This window comes from Trachemys scripta, chromosome 6 (genome assembly GCF_013100865.1).
Source record: "Trachemys scripta elegans isolate TJP31775 chromosome 6, CAS_Tse_1.0, whole genome shotgun sequence".
Lineage (NCBI taxonomy): Eukaryota > Metazoa > Chordata > Testudines > Emydidae > Trachemys > Trachemys scripta.
Genome location: NC_048303.1, coordinates 73,272,661 through 73,294,844, shown reverse-complemented (window position 1 = coordinate 73,294,844; position 22,184 = coordinate 73,272,661). Strand labels below are relative to the sequence as shown.

General features: G+C 38.7%; 1 protein-coding gene across 3 annotated transcripts in view; it reads right to left on the bottom strand.

Annotated features, from left to right (window-relative positions):
• The window catches only part of SNX2 (sorting nexin 2), a 57,246-nt gene that overhangs the window by 12,578 nt on the left and 22,484 nt on the right, over positions 1-22,184 (bottom strand). For all 3 annotated transcript variants that reach the window (XM_034773811.1, XM_034773810.1, XM_034773812.1), the window contains exons 4-10: positions 17,408-17,474; positions 17,178-17,221; positions 16,911-17,052; positions 8,579-8,657; positions 7,397-7,472; positions 6,014-6,127; positions 5,678-5,771 (exon numbers count right to left, since the gene is read on the bottom strand). In XM_034773811.1, coding sequence (XP_034629702.1) covers positions 5,678-5,771; positions 6,014-6,127; positions 7,397-7,472; positions 8,579-8,657; positions 16,911-17,052; positions 17,178-17,221; positions 17,408-17,474 — 616 coding nt within the window. The remainder of the gene's footprint in view (positions 1-5,677; positions 5,772-6,013; positions 6,128-7,396; positions 7,473-8,578; positions 8,658-16,910; positions 17,053-17,177; positions 17,222-17,407; positions 17,475-22,184) is intronic.

Below are 22,184 nucleotides of genomic sequence, written 5' to 3'. Positions count from 1 at the left end.
GTCACACACACATTGCAGTCACTGGGCACCCTGGTCAGTCTGGGAGATGATTTTCATGTTCTGGGGGGGGGGGTATGTGACTTTGTGGCGGGGGAGGGCGGATAGAGATCTTATGCTGTGGTCCTTATCCTGGATCACAGAGCCACGCAGCAGGGGATCTGTAACCGTCCTCCCCCGCCACAAAGTCACATAGCCCCCTCACACAGAGTCCCAAAAAGGAGGGGTGGCAGGCTCCGTTGAAACAACCAGTCCACCACTGCGGATCTCTCTAGGAGCAGGAGCCTGTCATTCCTCCAGTTTAGAAGCATTCTTTCCATCACTATGCCCACTCCCCACCACAGTCTGCGTCCCAGTTTCAACACTTTACCACAAAATCCGTAATAAAGAAAACGGTGTTCATTATCAAAGTTCCATTTATTTTATTTTTAAATGTGTGTTGGGGGGAGGGGGGGATGGGATGAATGGGGTATGTAGCTGGAGAGGATAGTCAACACTAAGTGGGTAAAGAAACGGGGGCAGGTTCAGCTTCTCTTTAAACAAACTTAATAGTCACAGGTTACCCTGCTCACTGAGGAACCTAGCTTTCAAAGCCTCCCGGATGCACAGCGTGTCCCGCTGGGCTCTTCTAATCGCACAGCTGTCTGGCTGGGCGTAATCAGCAGCCAGGCTATTCGCCTCAACCTCCCACCCCGCCATAAAGGTCTCCCCCTTGCTCTCACAGAGATTGTGGAGCACACAGCAAGCTGCAATAACAATGGGGCTATTGGTTTTGTTGAGATCAGAGCGAGTCAGTAAGCTTCTCCATCTCCCCTTGAGACGTCCAAAAGCACACTCCACCACCATTTTGCACTTGCTCAGCCGGTAGTTGAAGAGTTCTTTTTCAGTGTCCAGGGCGCCTGTATAGGGCTTCATGAGCCAGGGCATTAGCGGGTAGGCTGGGTCCCTGAGGATCACTATAGGCATCTCCACATCCCCAAGAGTTATTTTCTGGTCCGGGAAGTACATACCTTCCTGCAGCTGTCTAAACAGACCAGAGTTCCTGAAAACACGAGTGTCATGAACCTTGCCCGGCCATCCTACGTTGATGTTTGTAAAACATCCCCTATGGTTCACCAGTGCTTGCAGCACCATTGAAAAGGTAGCCCTTTCGGTTAATGTACTGGCTGGCCTGGTGGTCTGGTCCCAGGATAGGAATGTGAGTTCCATCGATAGCCCCACTGCAGTTTGGGAATCCCATCGCGGTGAAGCCATCTATGATGACCTGGAAGTTTCCAAGGGTCACTACCTTTGACAGCAGTAGCTCAACAATTGCGTTGGCTACTTGCATTACAGCAACCCCCACGGTAGATTTGCCGATGCCAAGAGATTCGCGACTGATAGGTAGCTGTCTGGTGTTGCAAGCTTCCAGAGGGCTATGGCCACTCGCTTCTGGACAGTCAGGGCTGCTCGCATCCGGGCGTCCTTGAGCTTCAGGGCAGGGGACAGTAACTCTCAAAGTTCCAGGAAAGTTCCCTTCCGCATACGGAAGTTTCGCAGCCACTGTGATTCATCCCAGACCTGCAGCAATATGCGGTCCCACCAGTCCGTGCTTGTTTCCCGGGCCCAGAATCGCCATTCCACAGCATCAACATGACCCATTGCCACCGTGATGTTCACGGCACGGGATCCCGTGCTTTGTGAGAGGTCTGTGCCACTCTCAGACTTCATGTCTGCCTTTGGAAAAGGTGGATGATAAGGTGCGAGGTGTTGACAACGGCCATAACTGCAGCGATGGTCGCAGCGAGCTCCATGCTCGCAGTGCAGTGGCGTCCGCACTGTCACTCACCAGAAAAGTGTGTGAACTGATTGCCCGCCAGCGCTTTCAGGGAGGGAGGGAGGGCGGGAGTGATGGTTGGATGACGACAGTTACCCAAAACCACCCTTGACATTTTTTTCCCCAGCAGGCATTGGGGGCTTGACCCAGAATTCCAATGGGCAGCGGGGACTGCAGGAACTGTGGGATAGCTGCCCACAGTGCACCGCTTCCAATGTCGACGCTTGCCCCGTTAGTGTGGACTCACAAAGTCGAATTACTGTCCTTAGTGTGGATACACACATTCGACTTTGTAATATCGATTCCACATATTCGATTTAAGTACAATCGAACTACTCTCGTAGAGTAGACATACCCTAAGTGGAAGAAATCGTTAAGTACTGGGGCTGGAGAAAGTGAGGAAACTAAAAGGTTTCCATTTCTGTGCTTTGGCCTGAACTGTATACATTCAAATATTTCTCTTAAGCAAACAAATCAGGATGAAGATAAAACATTAATTTTTTTGAGAGGCAGTTATGGATCCTAGGACTCCAAATTTAAAATTCAAAACAAAATTCAAGATAACGGTAAAAACATTAGGCTCAAACGCCCAAGCATTGGCCTGCGAAGGCCAGCCTCTGTGTCTATCCTGTAATCCTGTTCTGTAAAATTCTACTCCTGAATTATGAGTTAAAAAAAAAAAAAAATCTTTGATTATCATCTGTGTCCTGATGTATTCTGTGGAATTGACCCTCTGCTGCAGAACTATGCTACAGAATCTCAGCTTTAATTGAAAAATAAGTTTCTAGCCTTCATGGTTTTGAGAAAAATATTGAAATAGTGAACTGAGTTTAAAAACCATATCCTGTTGTCGTTGGATGTGTAGACAGCCCAAAACAATAGCTCTAAGAAGCATTATCTTTCATCCTCACTCAGGTTCCCACGGACTCTCTGATTCTGTGACCACAGAAGTCACTATCTGCTCAGGCCAGGTGAGCCACATTTTTCTCTCTATCTCCCTGACCTGGCTGCAGCTTTCTTTCACTCTCCAGCTTTTCCCACAAAGGGCAATTACCTGGCTTACAGTGCACTCATTGCACAGTTCTATGGAGCCAGGCAATAGAGCACTGAGGGGGTCAGAGCCAGAGTCCAGCTTATAGCCAGGGAGCAGATGGAGCCAAAAATCTAGATTGATAAAATAAGCTGCCTGGAGAACAGTGCATCACCTGAGGCCTTGGAAACTAGGGAAATGTGTAGCTGAGTGTGGCTATGCTCCCCACTCCCCTGGCACACACAGGGGAAAGGAAGTCAGGGCTGCCCAGAGGATTCAGGGGTCCTGGGGCAAAGCAATTTTGGGGGCCCCTTCCATAAAAAAAGTTTCAATGCTATAGAATACTATATTCTCATGGGGGCCCCACTCCCCCCGGGCAGCCCTGAAGGAAGTTCTGAGCTAGGCTGACTGGACAACACTGCAAGAACAAAGACCCAGTGAATGGAGCCAGGCTGCCTGGAGAGTAAAGCAAAAACTGATGCTCAAAAATGCTCAACTGAAAATATGTCTTTACTAGTTTTATATCAATGAGAAAGTTCAGCTATGAAGCACAGATGCACATGTTTGGAAACAGGGGGGAAGGAATGAAGTTATTTCATAAGACAATAAATTAACACTGACATTGAGTTTAAGGGTACTTGCTGCAGAATACACACTGCCATCTCCCCATCCTCCACCCCCAATTATAATCTTCTCATGGTAAAGGGCGGGCAAGTCAGTTTTCTGTTTTAAAAGGCTGCCATAATCATATGGGTGGCACCTTTGTAATTAGGTGCACCTATATCAATATATGAAAAATGACCTACTTGTAGTATAATATGAATCCAGTAAAAGTTTATTATATTACAACATTATCTTCAAAAATACTTATACACATTTTTATGTTTAATTTTCATGTTTAATTTTATGCAAACCATTTTAAATAATAATGCTGTATTGAGTTAATTCGTACAAACAGGATTTGATAAACAATTGCCTATGTGCATGTTAGCTTATGTCACAGGTAATCCATTTGGAAACTTGACAAAACTTAGAACTAAGGTAACAATGGATTGTAAAAAGCAGCACCACATAAATAGGGCCAATGATAACAAATGTTTGTAATTTTAAAACTCAAGTTTTCCTTCCTCTTTTCAGGTATTTAAATAAATACATGCATCTATGGCTTTTTCAAAAAATAACTTTGGTAGTTATTTGAAATTCTAGCAGCCACTGATCACACTCCCTATATAGTACCAAAGAAAGTTTCCGTTTTCATGTGTTCATAGCATCCTGAAATATTTATCTTTAGGGCTGAAGTTTTAACACCATCTCTGCCTGAAGATCAACATTTTTTTTTTTTTTTTAATTTTTAAACATGAACAAAAATTTCCTCATTTGAGATTTAGGAAAGCAATTTAAGATAAAATTCCACACTTCCAATTGTGGAAAAAATATTAATATAGGATTACAGCAAAATGACTACTTTGAAATTTGGCACAAGGACTAGCGTGCATTTGGTAAAAAAGTTTTGAAACTTAAGTCCACCAATTTTTCAGTCACTTAGCATGCTCCTGAGACACTCTATTAAACTCAAGGCAAACATTAACAAAGTCCTTTCCCATTTGACACCACTGTCTATTCTTAGCAGGCCTAACCAGCAGGTTAGGCAGGCACAGTGCCAGCGTTATGGTATGCACGAGGAAGAATACACATCATTAAAGGATTTTCCAGTGTGTTAATCAGGGACAAAGATTCTGTATTTTGTGTTTTCACATCTATCTGGAGTTTTGCTGCATTCTCAAATGTTACAATGTGCTGTAAACTAAGATTCTACTGTCTTAAAAAGGTTATGTTTTTATCTTTCTGTTAGGGAGACGTAGCTGATAATCTAAAACTGATACTCTATAGCACTATTAAGCCCAGTACACAAAAAACCTGTCTGGCTAAAGAGCTGCAATGGTTTAAGCTAGCCCTTCTCTATCCCATTCACTTTGATAAGACCAAAAAAAAAAAAAAAAAAAAAAAAAAAATCAGCTACTGACAATTTTTACTTTTAAAAAGACAAATTAAATGCCACGATGACTTATTCTCAGTTCAGTTGGCTTAATGCAAGGGTTAGTTTCAACAGCAGCATTTATCTGACCATGTTGCACGTATATTTACCTAATAATTTTTGTTCTCGTTTTGTTTAAATGTGTAAAATCATAATCTTGCTTTTTACACTGTAAACTATACATTCTAAGACATACAGGATGCACAACAAAGCATTTCTTGACCTATCTTACCTACACAGTCATTTTGCATCAACTGTTAAAACTTCAACCTTGTTCTAAAACAAATATGTCCTTTGTAATTGCTTTACCTGTACCTGTAAGGATGACTGTTAAGAACAGAATTGGTAATCACCTGTAAAATAAACTTGTGTATCACCCATGTTTTGTACCATCAGCACACAGTTCACTCTTGCAAAGCTTGTACTAATCAAACAAGTCTTCTTGAGAAAAGAATCCAATGCTATAATCAATATAGCAACCTTTAAAAATTCCCATTTTAATGGGTATAATAGGAATTGTATACATTTGGGATAATAAAATGTAAGTTGAGGGATACAAAAGAAGTTCCAAAATGTTTGATAAGTTTAAATAAAATAATAAAGGTAATTTTAAGTTGGAAAGTTAGTGCATGTTTTGTATTAAACCACAGTATACTTTGAGTCTCTGGCTAACTTACCTTGTATTAGTTGCAAGTCTATAGTAAAAATCAATTTAACACAGATATGAAATAGTTTGTTTTAATAAAATATTTTAACTCCTGGGCACTAAAATTAACACCCACATTAAAACAAAACCTACCTTTTCTGTGGCAGACCAAGGCTTCTACACTGGCATGAAGTTTCCTAAGTTGCTGATCCAGATTCTCAAATTGTTGCTGTTTTTCCTCAAACCACTGGCAAAAGATAAAAAAAAAAAAAAAACAAGCAGTACAAATTACGTTACCAACAACAAACTACATTCCTTGTTTTAAAGGAACAAATTAACCATGTACAACCATGGTGGTCAACTGATGCAGCTGAGAACCCAAGCCAATAAGTAAATTAATATCCCATTTTCTACTCCTTCAGCCTTAAAATGCAATTGTTGAGCCTCATTAATTTGTCTCATTATTCAAGTCGAAAAATCAGCTCTTACTGCATCCGATTCATTCATCTTGATTGTCATTTTGTTGACAGCGTCGGCAGCCTTGTTCACCATCCTCAATATTCCTGCTCCACTCAGAGCCTGGGTGTTAACTGCTCTCGGCAGCTGGAATTGAATGACAAATAAGGGCAAACAAACCGGTTAAAAGGCTGGAGGTTTAACTGGGCACAAGAGGGACTGAAAAGGATGTAGTGTTTTCTGCACTCTCATATATTTCAATATAGTAGAACCTAATTTCTCAAATTTACTACTTTTACATTCTCAGAGGAAAACTTAAAAATATAGACTTTCCATTTGCTTTTCTTCTGTACCTTTACATTTAGATGGAACAAACACCCTATTTGTCAAAAGTTGTTACGAAATAGCCAAAGGCCTTAACTGGCCACCTATATAGAGAGTACACTGCTACTAAAGAAACAGACAGAAAAGCTTAGATATAGTATAAAACGATAAATACTTTGAGATGCTATAATAATATTTCAGTACATTATGAAAATCTTTCAGATAGTATCTTGGTCGTGTACAAATGAGCACACTGTATTTGTGTACATTAATTTCTAAATGGAAGTTAAGTCTTGAAACCTACCTCTCACAGGAATGTCATGAGAATTAGTATTTAAGTTATCCAGTAATGATGCACATGTCAGTGATGTGATTCTTTTGGTATGGTTGGGGTAACATGACTAGGATAATGACGTGGGCTTATTAGACAAGTAAGTATTACAGCAGATCCATTATGTGCATCCATAAAACAGATTGTTGTCATGTATACAGTTTTTTTAAGTGTATTAATGCTTGTGAAATGTGCTAGATTGATAGCACTGGTGATCAAAGTCCTCTATCCACAGAACAGATATAGTATGGCCAACAACAGTGCAAACTTCTCCATATTACCCCCACCAACAAACCTCCACCTTGACCTCAGGGGAATCCCATCTAGGGGTTACAGGTGAGAGGATAATTTTGTTTTCCTGACAGTTTAATCCCTCAACTCTCTGCTGAAAGCAGCCAACAGTAGTGCCACGTGTATTTTAGTGACTTGGACATTTGTCCATTTGGAGCTGGGAAGAACAATTTATTTCCCATAAACTAGTGAGCAGCCAGGTAACTTCAGAGTCACTACTGACCTAATCTACATTTTAATAAGAGGTAAAGGCAAGAGACTCTATAGCTCACTGTTTTTGTACTTTGAGACATCTTATCCCACTGAAGATATAATCTAATCTTAGTGCACAAGAAATTATGGAACTAAATCTCCATATCTAAAGATGAGACTATATATTACTTTGTATAAAGTACCATTATTAACTAGAGAACAAATAGGAGAACTTTAAAAAAAAAAAAAAAAAAAAAAAAAAAAAGCCACGTAAATACCTCAGAACTTTCCAAGAACTGCCTTAAATCAGGATCCTGTAACAAGGTTGGGTGTTTTACTGTTCGTTGTAGATACCTATGATTTTAAAGATTAAAATATTAGATAACTTAAAACAATTTAGTGCTCCTGACAGCACAGGAAATGTCCTTATCCACGGAGCAAGCAGCGTGCAAGCTTCCCTTAATCATTCTGCCAATATGCTCAAGCCCCCTGTTGTGGAGGAATCACCTCTAAGGGTTAGAAGATATTTCAGTCTCCCTGCCCCTTCAATCCTTTGCCTCTCCGCTGTGACTTCCAATCATGTTTGTGTATGTTGTTACCTGTCCCTCCAACCCCCCAAAAAACTTAAGCTGATATCATTTGGTTATCTGCCTGTGCCAACAACTATTATGAAAAATCACTAAGAGAAGTCTTGTTTACATATACCAAGAAGAGAATGTTACAAAACCAAAGCAACTGAAAATGGGAAGACCTGGGTATGCTAAAGAAAAGCCAAGAAACCTAAGGAGTACAAGGCAACCAAATTTAGATTCATCCCTTGATGAGTGAAGTTATCAGTAACTGATGAATGAATCTACAGCTCTGATGTTTGCTTTCTTTTGAGAAATTTATTTTTTGCTTTTTCTTGGAACACAAAGATCTATTGCTGCTTGAACAACAGTCTCATGCTATATGTCCTGTCTTGTCCCACGGCCTTTTTTTTTTTTTTTTTTTTTGCCAGTACCCTAGTAAGCCCTTTAGAGCAAGGACCTGTCATGTTTGGCTCTGACTTAACAGTACTACTATACAGCATGCAGTGTAGTTATAAATGAACAATGCCATCTATATTATAGAACAGGTTGGACAAAACCGGTCAGGGATGATCTAGGTTTGCTTGGTCCTGCCACAATCAATATATTTGAAAAAGTAGGAAATCATTAAGGTATCATTCTCGTTCAAGTCTCTTTAGTATGGCATCCAACTTAACAAAAAAAATTCTATTTACTTTTTTTTTTTTAGGTTGCAACTGAATTTAAAAAGTAAAATAAATTGACCATACTTTAGTCAGGAAATTCAGATTGTGTGGATCTGATCCAGCAGCTCAAGAACTGTACAAGCTGCTGGATCAGACTGGGCATACAGAGCCTACTTAGTACATGAATATACCAAGGGAATGCAGTAAATATAAATACACATATTACCTTTCTAGTGCAGCTCTTCTTTTTTCTACAAATTCTGTAGATGATGAATCTTCCTTGCCTACTTTAACCTTGGTCATGCCTTTGAAGAAAATTATGTGATATTGATTTTACATTACCATGAGGCAATCATGAACATAACTGATGTGCTTAGAACTATAAAGGTATTAAAGCTGACTTGAATGTTATGCATTAAAGTCAAAGTTACATGAAAATCAGCACCAAGGCATACAGAGAAAGATAATGGATACTGTATGCAGTAAGCTTTTCTAAAAATTCCCAAACAACAAATTTCTGAAATCAAGTACACTGTTGCTGATAAACATTTTGGATATTTAAAACAATTTCAATTATAAAAAGTAGGGCTGTCAATTAATCGCAATCAACTCACGTGATTAACTCAAAAAAAGTAAATCACGATTAAAAAATTAATAGTGATTAATCGCAGTTTTAATCATATTGTTAACAACACAATACCAATTGAAATGTATTATATATATATTTTTGGATGTTTTCCTACCTTTTCAAATATATTGATTGCAATTACAAAGCAGAATACAAAGTGTACAGTGCTCACTTTATATTTTTTTTACTACAAATACTTGCACTGTAAAAAAGATAAACAAAAGAAACAGTATTTTTCAATTCACCTCATAGAAGCATGTCCTCTGGAATGGTGGCTGAAGCATGAAAGGGCACACAAATGTTTAGTATATCTGGCACATAAATACCTTGCAAAGCCAGCTACAAAAGTGCCAGGTGAATGCCTGTTCTCACTTTCAGGTGACATTGCAAATAAGAAGGGGGCAGCATTAGCTCCCATAAATGTAAACAAATTTGTTTGTCTTAGTGATTGACTGAACAAGAAGTAGGAGTTAGTGGGTGTGTAGTTCTCTAAAGTTTTATGTTGTTTTGTTTCTGAGTGCAGTTATGTTAAAAAAAATCAACATTTATAAGTTGCACTTTCACAATAAAGAGATCGCACTACAGTACCTGTCTGAGGTGAATTGAAAAATACTATTTCTTTTGTTTTTTTACAGTGTAAATCAACACTAATATAAAGTGAGCACTGTACACTTTGTATTCTGTGTTGTAATTGCATTCAATATATTTGAAAATGTAGAAAAACATCCAAAAATATTTATAATAAATTTCAGTTGGTATTCTATTATTGTTTAAAGTGCAATTAAAACTGCGATTGATCACAATTAATTTTTTTAATTGTTTGACAGCCCTAATTAAAAAAAAAGATCTAATAGAAGTCAGATGACTTGAAACTTATTAGGAACTCACACTCCACAGAGTTAAGTTGCAACTTCTATTTGAAAAAGTTTGCCACTTTATTGAATAGACTACTGTGTAGTGTATTTTCTTGCCCCCCCCCCTTTTTTTTTTTTAATACTAATTCGGAAGTAAACATGTTTACAAATCCTTGCCATGTAAATATCAGAAACAAAACAATTACAAAAGTGAGTTTTTGTTTAAAAAGACATACAATAATATTAGCATCAGATCTCTCTTTTTAGTAGGGTGTTATATTACAGTGACAATCCTTACACCTATGTTACTTCTAGTGATTTTATTATACTGAGCTCCAATTACATATATTTAACAGAGCAGGCATATCTATCAAATGTTAACATTCAAAAAATTGGTCAGGTGTCTTCCCCCTCCCCCCCCACGCAGGTGAGTACACTGAATTTTGACTACATGATAACCTTATATCCAAGTTTCTGTCCTCTAATTTGCTTGGTTTGCAGTTGGTGTGTGAATTTTCCATAATCACCACCTTCCTGTATAGATGGACTATTTTTCTCTCTCTCAAATGAGAAGGTACCACTAGCTTAGTATGACCCTTTCCCCTCAGAAGCCCCAGGAAAATGACGCAGTGAACCTTTGGTAACAAGCATCACAAATTGCTGAATATTTAATTACGAATGTCATCCCAATACTCTCTAATGACTGGACATGTCCGCTATATATGCATATAAATTTCCTCTTTCACCACGATTTCTCCAATATCTCACCCCCGCCCCCTCCCCAAGGCCTGCGTGCTGTGAGGTACCATTGAAATGGTATCGTAAAGAAGTGTTCTTTTATCATGCTACAGACTGAAAAGAGGACAAGCAATCTCAAGCTCAAACCCAGGGTAATTTGTCTATCCAGATCCTTTTCCCAGCATGTCAGATATGGACTTTATTTTGGTTAGGGAAATTGTCTGCAAAAACTAATATCAATTAGTTATTTTTCCGTTCCTTAATTGATCAGACACCATTGCTTCTATTCAAATGAGATTTCTGTATAAAACAGCTTTTCTATAAAGTTGAGAAACAAAGCCTAACTTGAAAGTACTGGTACAATGGGGGACTGGGCCAGTTAAAGTTGGTTTTGATTTCTAAGTATGTTAGAAAAGTTTCTTTACTGAATAGATGGCTAACCATATGTAATTCTGCATTTTGGCAGGTGTTAGACTAGATGACCCTTGCTGTCCCTTCTAATCCTATAGTTCTAGGATTCTGGGATTCCATGGCTCTCCCAATCTGTAAAGCTCTCTGGTTCATGATTTGGATTAACAATGGATTATTTGCAATGGACATCACTGGAGAGGAAAAATAGTTTATTTCTAGTTCTATTCCAAATCCAGAGTAGTCTTCACTAAAAGATGTATATACATTTCTGGAAGGTGTGACTTTTTATTAATGCCTGGTAACATAGCGATATTTTCACTGCCACAATTTTCTTGTTCAATAGTTTGGCTGTGTCAGAGTCCCCCAATCCACAACTGCTTTGAGCTAACTGTTTTGACAATATAATAGAATATTTCAAACAGCTAATCCATCCTGTTTAATGGCTTTACTATACAAAGCACTGGTGCTCACTCTTCCCCACCCCCTTAATATAAATTCTAACATCCTCTGCATTTCCGCTAGAGTTTTTTCTAGAAGGATTACAAAAAGATTTTTAAACAAGAAAATAAATCCTGTGTTCATTCTGGACTGTGGCTATTCTTCCCAAACAAGAAATTGCATACTTCCCATAGCACTTCAGATCTTATTTTCATTTGTAGTACTAGTGATTTGCTATTTAAATCATAGAACTCTTCTAGCTTGAGAGTTGAATTCCCAGGTATCTTATAGAATTTGTTACCCATCTGTACCTAAATATTTTTGGAAGGAATGTCATCTCAGTCTGGCAAATTTACAGCTATCATTTAAAGTAAATTATGCCAAATCTGAAATCCAGATGCTTTCCTGCAGTAATAGATTTCTTTAGAAACTAATTTTAGGGAAATATTTGGTTCAGAGAAAAACTGTATTACGTCATCTGTTCATACAGCTATTTTTGCTGTGTCCCTGCAAGTTCTATTCCAGTGATAAATTCACTGTTCCTTATCCTCTGTGCAAAATCTCCATGGCCAGTGCAAAAAAGGGGAGACTATGGAGATCCTTGCCAAGTTCCTCTGTGTAATTCAAACAGGGAAGATTTAACCTCACTAGCTCACCCAGCTGCTTTTGGGCTGGTGTAAACAGTAGTTATCCATTTAAGGATCTGAGGGTCAGCATCCATATGGGACAGACCTTGACACAAAGTTTGACTCTATTCTATCAAAAGCTCTCTCTGCATCGTGATAACAAAAGAAGCGGATCTCTTTTTGATCTGGCATTATAGATGATTCCAAGCACTATCAGAATATTGTCTCACATGTCTATCTTTAGTTAATCCAGTTTAATCTGGATTCGTACAAACTGAGAACATAGACTGCAATCGGCTACCTACTATTTTTGCTAAAATCTTTGTCATGATTCAGCAGTGATATGCACCTATAATATGAGCTGCATAAGGTAAGGCCTTTTCCAACTTTAGGGATAACAACAGTGGCTTCTTTCATAGGTTATGGAAGCCCGCCCCTAATGGAATAATATTAAAGGTACCTCTCAAGGGACATACTAATACTTCTTTAAATACTTATAAAATCCAGCTGGAAAGCTGTCAGGTCCTGGAATTTTTCCTACTTGCTAACCTCTAAGATTTCTTCTCTTGTTATTTCTTTATCAATTTTGTTTGTCTTTGGCAACTTTGCTACTTCCAGATATTTCTGAATAACTTCAGGAGCTTGGAGTATCTGAGGCATAGAGGTTTTCATAATAAACAACCAAAGTAGCACATATATCATTAGAGTGTGTAACTGTCTTCTGTAGATTGTTTTTAATCGGTGGAATAATACATTGCTCTTGAATCCCTTTAAGCGTTTGAGCCAATAATTTATCACTTATTTCCTTTTTCATAACAAAATCTGCTTTGTATACAAGGGCCTTCAGTTAATTGTTGATACAATTTTTGAACCTGTGTATTTATGAAACTATTTTATCATCACCTATTCTAGTTCTATTTTTTCTTGAGCTCTTTTTCAATTGAAATGTTCTTCTTTTCAACTGGCTCTTAAATATTACTTAACCTGCCTCCTAGCGAAGACCTCTTTATATTATAGTGCATTTTTAATAATAATGACAGTCAAACACCCAACATTTTCATTCTATTACTTTTAATTTAATAAAACATAAGAATGGCCATACTGGGTCAGACTAAAGGTCCATCAAGCCTGGTATCCTGTCCTCTGACAGTGGCCAATGGCAGGGGCCCCAAAGGGAATGAACAGATAGGGCATAGATCACTTGATGTTAACCTGTTATCCACATGTATTCTGTAGTGGGGGGACCAAAACTGGACGCAATGCTCCAGATGTAGCCTCACCAATGCCGAATAGAGGGGAATAATCACTTCCCTCAATTTGCTGGCAGTGCTCCTATTAATGGAGCCCAAAATGCCATTAGCCTTCTTTGCAACAAGGGCACACTGTTGATTCATATCCAGCTTCTTGTCCACTGTAATCCCCAGCTCTTTTTCTGCAGAACTGCTGCTTAGCCAGTCGGTCCCCAGCCTGTAGCAGTGCATGGGATTCTTCCATCCTAAGTGCAGGACTCTGCACTTGTCCTTGTTGAACCTCATCAGATTTCTTTTGGCCTAATCCTCCAATTTGTCTAGATCACTCTGGGCCCTATCTTTACCCTCTAGCATCTCTCTCTCTCTGCAGCTTAGTGTCATCCACGAACTTGCTGAGAGTACAATCCATCCCATCATCCAGATCATTAAAGAAGATGTTGAACAAAAAACCTCTGGGGCACTCTGCTTGATACCGGCTGCCAATTAGAAATCGAGCTGTTGATCACTACATGTTGAGCCCGACAATATAGCCAGCTTTTTAACTTGCTGGCAAGAATACTGTGGAGGACCGCATCAAAAGATTTGCTGAAGTCAAGGTATATCACGCCCATCGCTTTCCCCATGTCTACAGAGCCAGTTATCTCATCATAGAAGGCAATCAGGTTGATCAGGCATGACTTGCCCTTGGTGAATCCACGTTGACTGTTCCTGATCACCTTCTTCTCCTCCAAATGCTTCAAAATGTATTCCTTGAGGACCTGCTCCATGATTTTTACAGGGTCTGAGGTGAGGCTGACTTGTCTGTAGTTCCCCGGATTCTCCTTCTTCCCCTTTTTAAAGGTATCTCATAACTGTCCAGGGCTAGAAATAGGAATCTCATCCCATTCATTGCAAAGGGAAGATTCCCAGTCTTGGTTGGACCCAACTCAATTTTAGCCCTACAAGGTCCCAAAATACAGGACCCTGAAGTCACAACTTTGGGGTTTAATTTTTTCCTTTTTCTAAAAGCTTTTTCTAAGAGCTTTTATAGCTTCCACTAAACCCTCTATAAGTGGACTCATAGTAAGCAAGAATAAAAATATAAAAGTAATCCCAATAAACTAAATTTTTTTAATCACAATTTCTGTAGATTATGGAAACTCTGTGGGATAAAGGGTTTATCAACATTCATTGTGAATGACACACATACATACACTAACCCAGCCTAGTTCAGCTGGACTCATTCATACAATCAAAATTGGTTTTCCAGAGATGTGAGAACTGCCATACAGTACCAGATCAATGGTACATCTAGTCTAGTCCAGTACCCGCTCTCACCCTGTGTCTGAGAGATACTTTAGGGCAGTGATACACTGTGACTCTAGAATTTCATGACACTTTCAGGCACCACATATTTTTCAAGTCTGAGGATTTGATGGGAGCTGTTCACTGTAGATAGAGCAAGGAGAGAAAACAGCTTGATGCCATAAGTGTTCCCCATGATGTACAAATGGGCCAGAGCTGCCAGGATCTCTCTTCTTAACCATCAGATCAGTAGAAAAGAGAGAAGGACAAAAAGTAACGAGGGATTCATGTTTTGAGCATCTAACAAGACTATTGCATCACATACAGCAAGATGGAAAAAAAATAAATCAGAATTGGCTGACTTTTACACTGAATAAATCACTACCTCCCTGTTCTGTTAACAGTTTAAACTACAGATAAAAATTAGATCCATTATTTAATTTCAGTAGAATACTCAGACAACTCGAGTGAATGAACAGCTTTGGTGAAAACTTTACAAATGAACATCAATTTACACCGCTGAGCAATAAACAGATTTAAACACCTCCAGCCATGTCAATACTTAGAACAAAATTACTAGATGCATCAGTTACCCATTGTTTAGTTATTGAAATATACTGCAGTGAATCTATTCTCTGGCTATCATCCCAATGCAGATTAAACGATTCTTCTGTACTGTATATACTAAACCAGAACAGTCATATAGCACGCTACAGAAATGATTTAGTGGTTACTGTGGAACAGTAATTAAAAGTCAGCTCAGTTCACAGTTGCAGTTAGAAAAGACAAATAAGAAGCTAGATTATATCAGCAGAGGAACAGAATCACAAGAGATTACATACTGTTAGTGCAGCACACTTCAGACACCCATCTGGAATATAGTATAAAGTATTGGTCATTATACCAGTGCCTTAGAGGAGGCCAGTGAAGATTATTGAGACCAGATAATTCAGTTATGAGGGCAAGTTAAAATGCAGTCCTACACTGTAGAATGACTTGTGTAGGAAGGTAGCATTTTACATAAAGATTTGCTTCCTGTGCATACTCAGCAATATTTACTTATTTCAGTGACAAAAATAAGTTTTACAATTTTTACTTCTGTTACCTTAAGACACCAACTCCAGTTATGGGAGAGGAAGATGGATTCTATTCCTCCTTGTGTATTGCTTATTAATCTCCAATCAGTTACATTCAATGGCTTTACATGGGTGTAATGGCTTTGCATGGGTATAACTGAAGGCTTAATTTGGCCTTGAGAGCCTTTAAATATGTGTGATGCAGAAAAAGAAACTGCTACTCCCAGTGCCCACACTAAGCTTAAAGGACTGGCAACAAGAAATCATCTTTATTAAGAGAGCACACTGGAGGTAGATCCTTGCTAAACCAGGGGTGCTGGAACAACTTGTACAGTGGGGAGTGCTGAGAGCCACTGAACCAAACTGTAAACCCTGTATATGACAGAAACCACTTCAAGCCAGGGAGGTGAGGCAGCATCCCCAGCACCACTAGTTCCAGCATTTATGTGCTCAGACCATGCTGATTTATACCAGCTGAGGATCTGATCCTAAACAGCATTCATGGAGACACCGGTGTCATTCAGGGTCACTATTCAAAGCAGAACCGCACTTTAAGGGAGATAGGCTTATTCTCATTAGAAATGAGGACAAATAAGGGGACATTAACAGGTGTTTTCAAAAATTACAAAAAGGGCTGAAAAAAATCTATTGACAAATACTAGTAAGGGGTTCAAAGCTGAATAGAAGTTAGGACATGGACTGAACAGGGAATGCAGGGGATACTACTTCAAACAACTGGTAATGAACACAGAATAAGTTAAATGAAAAAATCTCAAAGCAAAGAGACTAGGCTGAAAATCTAGGAAAATGGACAAGAAACAGGAGGCCAGGCATTAGGTCAGATCTCCTTTTCATACTACCTCACTTCTTATATGCTCCAGGAGGGGGGTAGTTTACATATATTCTCTCAACTGAAGTTTACTGTTGAATACTTGCTTTTGTTACTGTTCTTATTCTCTTCTCACCCTTAATCCCTACTTGCACTAAAAATAGTCTTCTTTTACAAGCATTTTAATTTTAATTTACAACCCATTTTAATTTTCAAGATCCTGAGATCAAGCAGTTGGCGGTATTCTATGCAAAATATTTTGTTCAAATGATATTTTGACACGAACTGTACATTTTATTTTCAGACACCATGTGTTACAATTTTAATATTTGCATTTAAATAATATTTGAGGGCTAATGCAAGACAAATAAAGCCGAGTCAAAGATTGGATGTATATGTTCATCTTTATAGAAACCATGCTTACCTACAATACTTTTTTCTGGAGCTGGAGGCACAATGTAACCAACGTGCAGGTATTTTGTTGCTAATTTGCTGTGCAAACCAAGAAAGTCACTGAATCTTCTTTTAACAGAGAATTCATTTTTGTGAAACATAGAAAGGGATGTCTAAAAAAATCCACAGAAAAGTTGTATTTTAATTTTCAGTTATTTTTTCATCTACTCAGGTGTACTGTAGTTGATATTCTACATATTTATATTCAAGGTGAAAAGTAGTTGCAGACAATAGTTACCTTTGTTGTTACTCTGTATGCCATGTAAGCATTCATGCCATCCCCTGTAAGAAGATACACAGTTAAAAGAAAGGTACTTAATCCAAGGGCAAGTCTTCTGAATCACATATATGCTGGAATTATAAATAAATGCAAAATTATGCTAAAACCAAAGTTTTTTTCAAATAGCAAGTAGACAATTTAATGCTGAAAGAATGCCATCTTTCTCTGCGTCTGAGATACCAACTCACCAACTTTCTCTGGGTCTGAGACATTGATTTCTATATCAAATACGTCTCCATTTGCTTCCTCTTCAATCTACAGAGAAGAATATATGGCATTAACAGTATACTAGTGAGTTAACTTTCAAAGGATAATTAAGGTAGCTCCCCAACTAAATCTATGGATACAAGAAAAAAAAAAAAAAAAAAAAAAAAAACAGTAAATTTGCGTGGAACCTAAAAAAGCATAACTGAGATCCCTTCCATCCCATTTTAGTGGAAAATGTGAAGACACTAGTATTTACTATAGTAAAGGTTGAAAAAATGCTTTCTCCAAAAGTTTCATTTTGAGCCCTCCGACAAAGGCTTTTAGTCGGGAAACCTTATCCACCTGAAATATTACAGATCTCATTTTATTCCAAAGGAGATTTTTTCTAGAGGAAATTTGAAGCAAATTGGACATATGTTTAAAAGAAATGGGGTTAAAAACAAAACTCAGATGTCTTCATTTAAAACACTTCCCTAAATTTCTGGATCATAAAGAGAAAACTATCTAGAATTAGTCTAGAAATATCAAATTAGTTTTTTCTAGCTATTACAGACGCCTTTAATTGAGGGGGGGGGAGATTGAATGGGGAGGAAAATTAAATTCCATTTTATTGTACGTAAGGGGAACTGAAATATTTTAGACACCGCTTAAGTCCTGACCACTCATGTGCACTTCCTAAACTCCATGTGGCATGATGCAGACTTTGTCAGGCCTTCCATTAAATCCTTTATGAAATCCACATATTGTCATAGGAGAAGGGGCAACAATAGCGAAGCCAGTTCGGAGTGAGGGAACAAGAATCCAGAGAGATCTGTCTAGAAAGCAGCAGTTCAAAGGAGACAAGAAAACAGTCTAGGAAAGAAGAGATTCATGCTGTGCAGCTCACAAACGAATTTTGTAGAGATGCTTGTCAAATGAATACAGTATATTCCCAATTATAGAATCATAGAACTGGAAGGGACCTCAAGAGGTCATCTAGTCCAGTCCCCTGCACACAAGGCAGGACTAATTATCTAGGCCATTCCTGATAGTTGTTTGTCTAACCTGCTCTTAAAAATCTCCAATGATGGAGATTCCACAACCTCCCTAGGCAATTTATTCCTGTGCTTAACCACCCTGACAGTTAGGAAGTTTTCCCTAATGTCCAACTTAAACATCCCTTGCTTCAATTTTAGCCCACTGCTTCTTGTCCTATACTCAGAGTTTAAGAAAAACAATTTTTTTCCCTCCTCCATGTAACAACCTTTTACATACTTGAAAACTGTTATGTCACCTCTCAGCCTTCTCTTTTCCAGACTAAACAAACCCAATTTTTTCCAATCTTCCCTCATAGATCATGTTTTCTAGACCTTTAATCATTTTTGTTGCTCTTCTCTGGACTCTCTCCAATTTGTCCACATCCTTCCTGAAATGTGGCACCCAGAATTGGACACAATAGTCCAGTGGAGGCCTAATCAGAGCAGAGTAGAGCATAAGAATTACTTCTCGTGTTTTGCTTACAACATCCCTGCTAATACATCCCAGAATGATGTTCACTTTTTTTTGCAACAGCATTACCTGTTGACTCATTTAGCTTGTGGTCCACTATGACTCCCAGATCCCTTTCCGCAGTACTCCTTCCTAGGCAGTCCTTTCCCATTTTGTATGTGTGTAACTGACTGTTCCTTCCTAAATGGAGTACTTTGCATTTGTCCTTATTGAATTTCATTACTTCAGACCATTTCTCCAGTTTGTCCAAATAATTTTGAATTTTAATCCTATCCTCCAAAGCACTTGCAACCCCTCCCAGCTTGGTATCGTCCGCAAACTTTATAAGTGTACTCTCTATGCCATTATCTAAATCATTGAAGAAGATATTGAACCGATCCCCGTGGGACCCCACTCGTTACGCCCGTCCAGCAGGACTGTGAACCACTGATTACTACTCTCTGGGAATGGTTTTCCAACCAGTTTTGCATCCACTTTATAGTAGCTCCATCTTGGTTGCATTTCCCTAGTTTATGAGGAAGTCATGTGGGACAGTATCAAAAGCTTTACTAAAATCAAGATATACCATGTCTACCGCTTCCCCCATCCAGGAGGCTTGTTACCCTGTCAGGTTGGTTTGACACGATTTGTCTTTGACAAATCCATGCTGACTGTTACATATCACCTTATTATCTTCTAGATGTTTGTAAACTGCTTGCTTAATTATTTGCTCCATTATCTTTCCGGGTACAGAAGTTAAGCTGACTGGTCTGTAAATCTCTGGGTTGTCCTTATTTCCCTTTTTATAGATGGGCAAATATAGTGCCCTTTTCCAGTCCTCTGGAATCTCTCCCATCTTTCATGACTTCTCAAAGATAATCACCAATGGCTCAGATATCTCCTCAGTCAGTTCCTTGAGTATTCTAGAATGTATTTCATCGGGCCCTGGTGACTTGAAGACATCAAACTTATCCAAGTAATTTTTAACTTGTTCTTTCCCTATTTTAGCCTCTTCTGATCCTACTTCATTTGCACTGGCATTCACTATGTTAGACATCCAATCGCCACCAACCTTCTTGGTGAAAACAGAAACAAAGAAGTCATTAAGCACCTTTGCCATTTCCACATTTTCTGTTATTACTTCACTCCCCTCCCCCATTGAGTAACGGGCTACCCTGTCCTTGGTCTTCCCCTTGCTTCTAATGTATTTGTAGAATATTTTCTTGTTGCCCTTTATGTCTTTAGCTAGTTTGATCTCGTTTTGTGCCTTGGCCTTTCTAATTTTGTCCCTACATACTTGTGTTATTTGTTTATATTCATCTTTTGTAATTTGACCTAGTTTCCACTTTTTGTAGGACTCTTGATTTTTAGATCATTGAAGATCTCCTGGTTAACCCAGGGTGGTCTCTTGCCATACTTCCTATCTTTCCTACACAGTGGGATAGTTTCCTCTTGTGCCCTTAATAATTGCTCTTTGAAAAACTGCCAACTGTCTTCTATAGTTTTTCCCCTTAGACTTGCTTCCTATGGGATCTTACCTACCAACTTTGAGTTTGCTAAAGTCTGCCTTCTTGAAATCCACTGTCTTTATTTTGCTGTTCTCCCTCCTACCATTCCTTAGAATCATGAACTCTATCATTTAATGACCACTTTCACCCAAGCTGCTTTCCACTTTCAAATTCTCAACCAGTTCCTCCCTATTTGTCAAAATCAAATCTAGATCAGCCTCTCCCCTGGTAGGTGTCTCCACCTTCTGAAATAAAAAACAGAATAGCATAGGGAACACGGATTTTAACTAGATAATCAGGAGTTCAGATAACAGAAGGCAGGAGCCATTCAGAAGTGGGGCAGCTCCCCAGGCAGTCATGAGCTTGGTGGTCTCCTTACCACAGTCCTGGCCAGGAGTCTCTGCTCTACCCCACCAGGACCACAGCCTCCCCTGTGCACCCTGCGCCTGCAGGGATTGGGTGTCACCAGCCATGCAGCAGCACAGGGGGCTCTGCAGGTCTGCTGTCATGGCCCTGCTCGCTTGTTCCCATGACAGTGGGACTGCACAGGGCTCCCTTTGCTGCTGTAAGAGCCATTTAGCAACAGGGTGGCCTCCTCTGTATCAGGGGGCTCATCCTCCTCGCAGAGGGTCTCTGCTCTGTTACCTGAAGCACCACATTATCTGAATCCTTTCCTTGTCCCCCAGCATGAGATACATGCCCTTTGCAGCCTGTATCTCATGCTGGGGGACAAGGAAAGGATTCAGATAATGTAGAGTGTCAAAAAATAGGGTTCTGGACAAATGTATATTTGAAACACTGGGGGGTTGGAACTATTAACCTGAAGGAAGAATCTATTACTTCAAGAAATATGAATCTTCTTGGAAAACCCAAAACATGTTTAAATCCGGGAATTTTAAATTAATGTTTTGCTTTAAGTACACAAACATTGGAAATTACCAGGGTGGATTTGATTTAAATCAAATTGATTTAAATTACTAGTCAGGAAGACTTGATTTAATCATGGATTTCTACATAAAAGTGCATTCTTGTTGGTTGTTATAACCTTAATACATATTCTTCACAGGTAGAGGAACTTTATTAAAATATTCCCAAACTGGGTCTCTTAAGGCCTGCTGCCATTATAGGTTTTCCCTTCTAGTGAGAGAATGGTATGGTAGATCTAAAATCAATGAAGGCTACACTCAGAAAGACCTCAAGACGTCTGGAATATGCTGCTCAAACAGTTTCACTTTTGTTTCTACTGCCTGTCCCTCCCTTCTCACATTTATCTTCAGACTTCTTCTCCTTGTCCAGATCTATTCCGCCCCCAACAATCTTGTATTCATTGAACTTTTTGAAACTTTGCACTTTTAGAGAGAGGTAAGGGATTGACTCTACACACATCCACAGTTTGAGAACTGCAAAACTAAGCATCTCTGATGGTATCTTCTAGACTGAGCACTGAGTCCCACTGGGCAGATAGAAAGATTAACCTAAATAATCTAGACAGAAGCCCCTGGAACCCCAAAAGATTGGGTCCCTAATCCATGAACTATTGGAACTCATTTACAAAACTTTTCTTAAACTTTACATGAATATATTGTCTCATACTATAGAATTAGAATTTATAATCCCTATTCCATGATGAGATATCTTTGAGCTATAATATATCTTAATTAAAACTATCTTCAGATTGCTTTTTGATGAAAAAACTTATTTATCAAAAAATCCAATTTAAATTAAAAAAAAAAAAAAAACAGATTTTTTTAATTTAAAAATAAATAAAAAAAAAATCATTGAT